General features: G+C 34.8%; 1 protein-coding gene across 1 annotated transcript; it reads left to right on the forward strand.

Annotated features, from left to right (window-relative positions):
* On the forward strand, positions 40-1628 carry LOC109821393 (protein FAR1-RELATED SEQUENCE 12-like). The gene is made up of 3 exons (XM_020387583.1): positions 40-800; positions 889-942; positions 1483-1628. The coding sequence occupies exons 1-2, from the start codon at positions 40-42 to the stop codon at positions 890-892; spliced, it is 765 nt and encodes a 254-aa protein (XP_020243172.1). The 3' UTR covers positions 893-942; positions 1483-1628.

A 6766-nucleotide genomic window follows, 5' to 3' on the forward strand; every position in this document is an offset into this window, starting at 1 on the left:
CAGCTCCTTGGACATCCAAATGAGGTCCAAGCTGGAGAAATGTATACACGCAATATGTTTGATGTGCTCCAAACTGAATTCAAAGGATTTGGTACAGAGTTTTGTGAAGAATTAAGAAAAGATGGGGACATTGTTGAATACAAAGTCTGTAAGTTTACAGATAGAGAAAAATGGGAAGTGGTTACTTATGAGCAATCTAGTCAGATGCAGTTCCGTTTCACTTGTGCTTTGTTTGAAACTAATGGTGTTGTATGTAGACATATATTATCGCTAATGATGGCTAGGAAAATGGATTTATTACCCGACCATTACATCCTTCACCATTGGACTATACATGCTCGACATCGTAACATTGGGGTTGGCAATATTATATATGGAAGAAACATCACAAGCTGTGAAGAGAAGATTAATTTATTGAAATCTTGGGCCTTAAGAGCGAAATTCAATAATGCGCTCAAGCTTGCATTTGCTTCAAAAGAGAAGATGCAAAATCTAGATGATGTGCTAACAAAATTTATAGAACCACTGCAAGAAGAAGTTGGAGCACATTCCTCAAATCAAGATCAAATGGTGGACACTCAAATTTCCGCACACATCTCACATACAATGGAGAACATTCCTCATATTACAGTTCGTGAGCCTGATAGAGCTGCAAGGACTAAAGATCGTCCACACAATGCAAATAGAATCCAGTCAGGTTTAGAACAAGCACAAGAAAAGAAAGAAAGGAAGAAACGTATATGTAGCAGATGTGGTGAGCTCGGGCATTATAGAACTAGCTTTAAAGTCAATTTGCCAAGGTATAGTTAATATTTTTTCATGATAGTTCATAACACATAATTTTTGCCTTGATACAATTATATGATTAATTTGTCATGTGATTTGCAGCTAAACGAAAATATGTCTGGATTCTTCAAACTCCACATGCATGGATTTGTTCATGTAAGTATGTCGGAATTTGTTCCCTTTTGCGACGGTCATATGGTAGCCGCATTAATGTTCAATTTAGTTTTCCAATATCATATATAGCATTACCCTCCACTTAGATATCACAACTTATTAAGAGGGGCATATTGCCATCCGTCTGCATTCCTTTTTCCATACCATGTTTTATAGAAAGAATACAGGAGTCGTTTTAACAAGATGCATATTCTAGCAAGAGAACATTGTTGCTGATGTTAAACAAGATTATACATGAGACAAAACAAAATTACAAGGCGATGGCGATATTCTGCCAAAATTTTACGTGTACATAAAAGGGGCTTTGTGCCACAATAACGATTGATTATACATGAGAACATTGCTGTTGTTGCCTTACTCATTAGAAGTTGTGATAGTTGCTTCCTTTTTCAGCTTGTGGTTATTGTCGTATGATCCGTGTTTTATTTTTTGTGCTGTTCCATTATTGTCGTATGCTTCCTTTTTCAGCTTGTGGTTATTGTCGTTTTATTTTCTGTTTACTTTCAAACTTATTTTTTCCAGGAAGATGATGAATAGAACTGGGACTAGCAAAGAGAACATCCAAGTAGCTTAGACTGTGTATGGTTCTTTCCTGTTATATCTTTGTGGAGGACATTTAGCTGTGTGTGCTTATATCTTACTATTTGGAGCCTGAAAGTGGAGGACAATGAGTTGGTGTGCTTATATCTTACTATTTGGAGCCTGAAAGTGGAGGACAATGAGTTGTAACTTTTTCTGTTTTGAAACAAGAAAATGTATCAAATTTGTGAGACTGAAAGTGGAGGACAATGAGTTGTAACTTTTTCTGTTTTGAAACAAGAAAATGTATCAAATTTGTGAGTGTTCTTGGATGTATTATATTATGGTCGATACATTTGTGCTGCATATGTGTTTATCATTTGCTATTAAGTGTTGTATCTAATTTCCAAACGTCGTTTTTAAGTGAGTTATTATCGTTCATGTAACCAATATCATTTTTGTTATCGATGAGGAATATGATGGACGAAGCATGAGGAGGAATAATATTTTGTTTTTTTTTTCGTTCAAAAAATTTTTGTTATTAAAGAATTTGAGTGGTCTCCAGGTTAGGTTTCAAGTTTTTGGAATCATCACGCACCTCCTCTGTCAAAGGTCAATTTGTGTTTGACTTGCTTATAGCAATTTCCAATTAATAGAGTTTACTTGAAATTTGGAGGGGCTTGTTTGTGACTGTTGTTTATTTGAGTTTATTTGAGAATAATCAAATGCTGGCCATGTCTAACGAGTTTGTCTGCTGTTGTTGCTGCTTGTTTGTGGCTTGGGCTCTCTTAAATACGTTGTTTGAGATGAAGGGGGATTTATACAATAACTGATCATCATGATACTTCCACCCTAGCTACTTTTTTAATTTCTTATAAAGCCAATTATAAGAGTGCAAACATTGAAAATAAATCAGAGATGCATGAAACTATAATTCCATGAACTGTCACGAATCTACAACTAAAATTTATTGAAATATTTAATAACTGATCGTATGTATGCCGATGAATAAATAATAAGATGTCTTCAAACGAAGCCCATTTGTGATATTCATTGTTCTTGTACTTGAGAAGCAAATACATGATAACATGTACATCTATATAATTTGTGTGTTGAAATTAAAATTCAGTGCCAGCTCTGACTCTGATGCTTCCAGTTTCCACCCCCTGATACTCTAGAACTTAGTACAGCACTGTGCCAATGCAACTTAATAGCTTTGACTTATAATAAGCACAAATCCAATAACATCAAACTGATAACATTATTATTTAGAAAGTACTAACTGATAACAAATCCAATAATACGTTCTCACACCCTACTTAGCACAAATCCAATAAAAATACCAACTAAAAGAACAAATATAATAAGCTTCAACATATCCATAATATCAATCTCAATCTTTCTCTTTTCCTGCACTTCTCCACTTGACACGGCTCTTGAAACTTGCGGCAACGCTCTCCACTGCTTCATCTGAACAAGCTCTGTCTTTGAGCTCTGTCTTTGAACCTTTAAACTCCTCTTCATCGGATACACATTTGAAGAATCCACAATTACTCACTTTCCAATTAGCGCATCCAAAAAACAATCGACCAGGGTTCGTCTTAGTTCCAGATCTGGAGAGTATAGCCCTCCTTCCATAATGGCACAACAGTACATGACGATTGCTTGAAGATGACTCCATGATCCACGACTTCAGATATAAAAGATTGCATATTCATAGCAAATGGTGAATAATAATTGGCAAAATAATAAAAACACACTCAGATGGCAAAATAATACCTGACGCTTATTTATTTCTTTTTCTCTGTGTATACTTGTGCGTCCATGCATGTGTGCTTTTAGTTTTATGTGCAGGTGTGAACTAGTTCGCTTTATATTTGTTAGACACCTTCCCGTTATGTAGTCTTCATATTACTGGCACCATTTGAACACATTATTTCATTAATGAGACTGCTTTGTTCAGTGTAGTTCATTTTTCTTAGCATCCTCATCATTCTAATACTGTAAACACATATAGATATATTTTTCTTTTCCAAATTTGCTTGTTACTTCTAATTTTCTTTCGATTCCAGGACAACGATTTAGTCTCAAGAGTGCAATCAGAGCTTGGCATGGACTTTTTTTTTCTTGTATGCAGGTGCGGGTGTGGCGATGTGATGCTATGATCCGATGATGCTATGATGTTTTGATATTTGTAATTGTTTTTCGACTACACTTTATGTTCGTGTATTAGTGTTACTGCAATTAGTCCTCCTGCTATAACACCTATCAATGCGTAACCAACAACCTCTGCGCGTAATTTTTCAACCAAATTAAAATTCAATTCGCTGACTATTGTTGGACCCTATAGAGGGTGATTAGGGTCTTATGCTAATCTAATCCGATTTTATGCCAATTAAAAACTAATTAACAAGTTATCCTAGCAAGTATGAAATGCAACAATATATATGAACTAGGATAAGCAATATACAAAATGATATATCCTAGCAAAGAGGCATATAGTGAAATATATGCAAGGATATATAAACTAACACAAGGGGTAAACAAACTAAACAAGATAGTGGATGATATAGATAATGAGCTAATGACAATGGCGATATAAGATATGAACATAAATATGAATGAACGCCAAAGCACACTCAAACAAGCAATATGATCACGGAGTTCGGACCTTCCGTCCTACGTCTCCGCTCCCCACTCCCGGGGAGAAATCCACTAACACAATCCGGTTTGGAAGCCGGAACTTCTTCTACACACTCGATTTTCTAGCTAACCGAAAACTCTACAACTCACACTCTTGCAATCACACTCTATACCCACTAAGTGTTGGACCTAGCCGTGTCTCCCTCAAGTGCTCGGTTACAACCTCTCCCTAGGCACGTCAACCGACGCCACTCCTCTTGGGACGATCCCCGACTCTCACCACACACTCCTCACTCGGTGTACAAGTGTATTACAAAGTGATTCTCACAATAAGCACAAATATGACAAATGATTGTTCTCAAAACAAGGTGAGAACTCAATTAAGCTCACTCTCAATGTCACAAACCCACAACCCTAAATTATACTATGAATGTAAATACAATAAGCTCAAAAGGTTGTGTGTGAACAAAGAGATATAAATCAAAACTAAACTCAATGTAGTTCTAGCTAAATAACAATGATAATCAAATATATAAAATAGCTAGAAATAGAGTTTAGAAAACTTCTCAATATATCAAGAGTGGAGGGAGAAGAGTTGGATGCCCAAACACCAATAGATGATCTCCTCAAGCTCTTGTAGAATTGAATCACAAAACTGAAACACTCAAATGCTTAAAAGCTTCTTAAAACAAACTTAAACAAACACTAAACAAGTTTAAACCCTTGTTAAAATCTTTTAAACCATTCTCTTGTTAGTTGAAAGATGACAGCAATGGGGTATTTATACCCAGTCCAAAACTCAGCCAAAACCCCAAACAAAAGTCCAAAAAGCCGCAGAAAAATCAGCTCAGAAAATAGCCATTAGAGTGCAACGGATCTATTTTAGGTCGACCGATGGAGAAGTTCGGTCGACCGACGGAAAAGTCCGGTCGACCGCTATCCAGGTCAAAACGAGAAGAACAAAAGCTGACTTATCCGGTCGACCGGTGCGGTCGACCGAAGGAAGCTCTCGGTCGACCGCGGCGGTCGACCGACGAATCTCTGGAAAAATACTGACGAATGGTCAATTGACCGGTCGACCGTACCGGTCGACCGAAAACTGACATCCCAGAAAAACAAAGCTGATTTTAAAACACTGTTTAAAAATATCAAATAAATTCCAAAAAATGTAAAACTTTGGGGAATGATTGTAGACATGATAATAAACATGCTACAACGACTGGTTTCGAAAAAGGACTTCCCAAATGAAAAATATCATCATTTTACAAAATAGTTCAAAAACATGAAAACCTGAAAATTGATATTTTGATATTTTGACTTAAACAACATTTTGAAACCTTATGAAATGATTGTATAGACTTGATAAAAGATATAACATGTTGTTATGAAGTCTATAACCTAGAAATACAATATTTTCATAAAATTGCATATTCTATGCAATATATTCAAAACACTAAATATGATTTCATTAAATATAAGCTTGTTAAAGGTGAAATCATATATAGGCATATAAACATGAATTGCAAGGCTTCACCGACATTCCGCCAACCTCCATTTGATATGATCGTTAAGGCGCAATCCATCCATCCTCCAACTACGTTGTTTGTCTATAATAAATAAGAAAACACAAATACTAGACAAACAATATTAGTGGTAAATTGTTTGTTAAACATCATCAAAACAAGAAGGCCAACAATCTCCCCTTTTTTTATGATGACAAACCATTTACAAAAAGAAGTATATGCATGAAGTAAATGAATAATATATAATTTATAATTCACATGCATATAAACAAGAAAGACTATACTCACAATATTTCTCCCCTTTTGACAACATAAAAAAGGGGACAAACGAATTAAGAGAGCGAAAGCTCCCCCTATCAATAAGCATAGGTGAGTATAAAAAGAATATATATAGGGATTGCTCCCCCTATCAAAAAGCCATATAGACATATGTGAGCAAGCATAAATGAAAAATATGCTAAACACCACTCACATACAAAAAGACAATATGAGAACATATATAAATATATCAAGGTGAAAAATAGTGTCTCATATCAAAGAACATAAAAACCATTTGTATAGGTAGATTTATGAAATCAAAAGAAGAGAAACATGGGAATCATGCAAAAAATTTTCAAATTAAAACAAATCAACCAAAAGAATTCATAAATCTAAATTTATATCCAAAACCGATGTTTGATCAATGAAATGAATTTTCTTTGTGGGATTTGATCAAACCACATATAGAATACATTATAAGGCACGAATAGATGATCCATAAGCACAAACACATAAATATCATCATATAAGTGAAATATAATGAATTCAAAGCAACAAATAAAAAACAAGACCTTTAACAAAAGAATTTTAAGAGAGGCAACAATATATCAAGCTCTTAAGATTGTTCCAACCCATATAATCATTCTCGCATCCGGTAAACATGATTTGGGAATAAACACCCAATAAATCCGGAGGGTTATATAAATACAAACCTCTCATGAAAATTAAAACTCATAGTCATGAAAACAAAAGAATTTGATCAAAGAAAGTTTGTTTTCACATAAAATTTTTCAAAGCTCATTTTACAAAGCCAAGAAAAGAAAAAGATAAAAACACTAAAATTCTTGGTTTAAAATCATTTT

This window comes from Asparagus officinalis, chromosome 8, assembly GCF_001876935.1.
Source record: "Asparagus officinalis chromosome 8, Aspof.V1, whole genome shotgun sequence".
NCBI classification, from domain to species: domain Eukaryota; kingdom Viridiplantae; phylum Streptophyta; class Magnoliopsida; order Asparagales; family Asparagaceae; genus Asparagus; species Asparagus officinalis.

Coding starts and splice junctions, on each gene's coding strand:
- LOC109821393 (XM_020387583.1), top strand. CDS start 40: ATGTATACACGCAATATGTTTGATGTGCTCCAAACTGAATTCAAAGGA.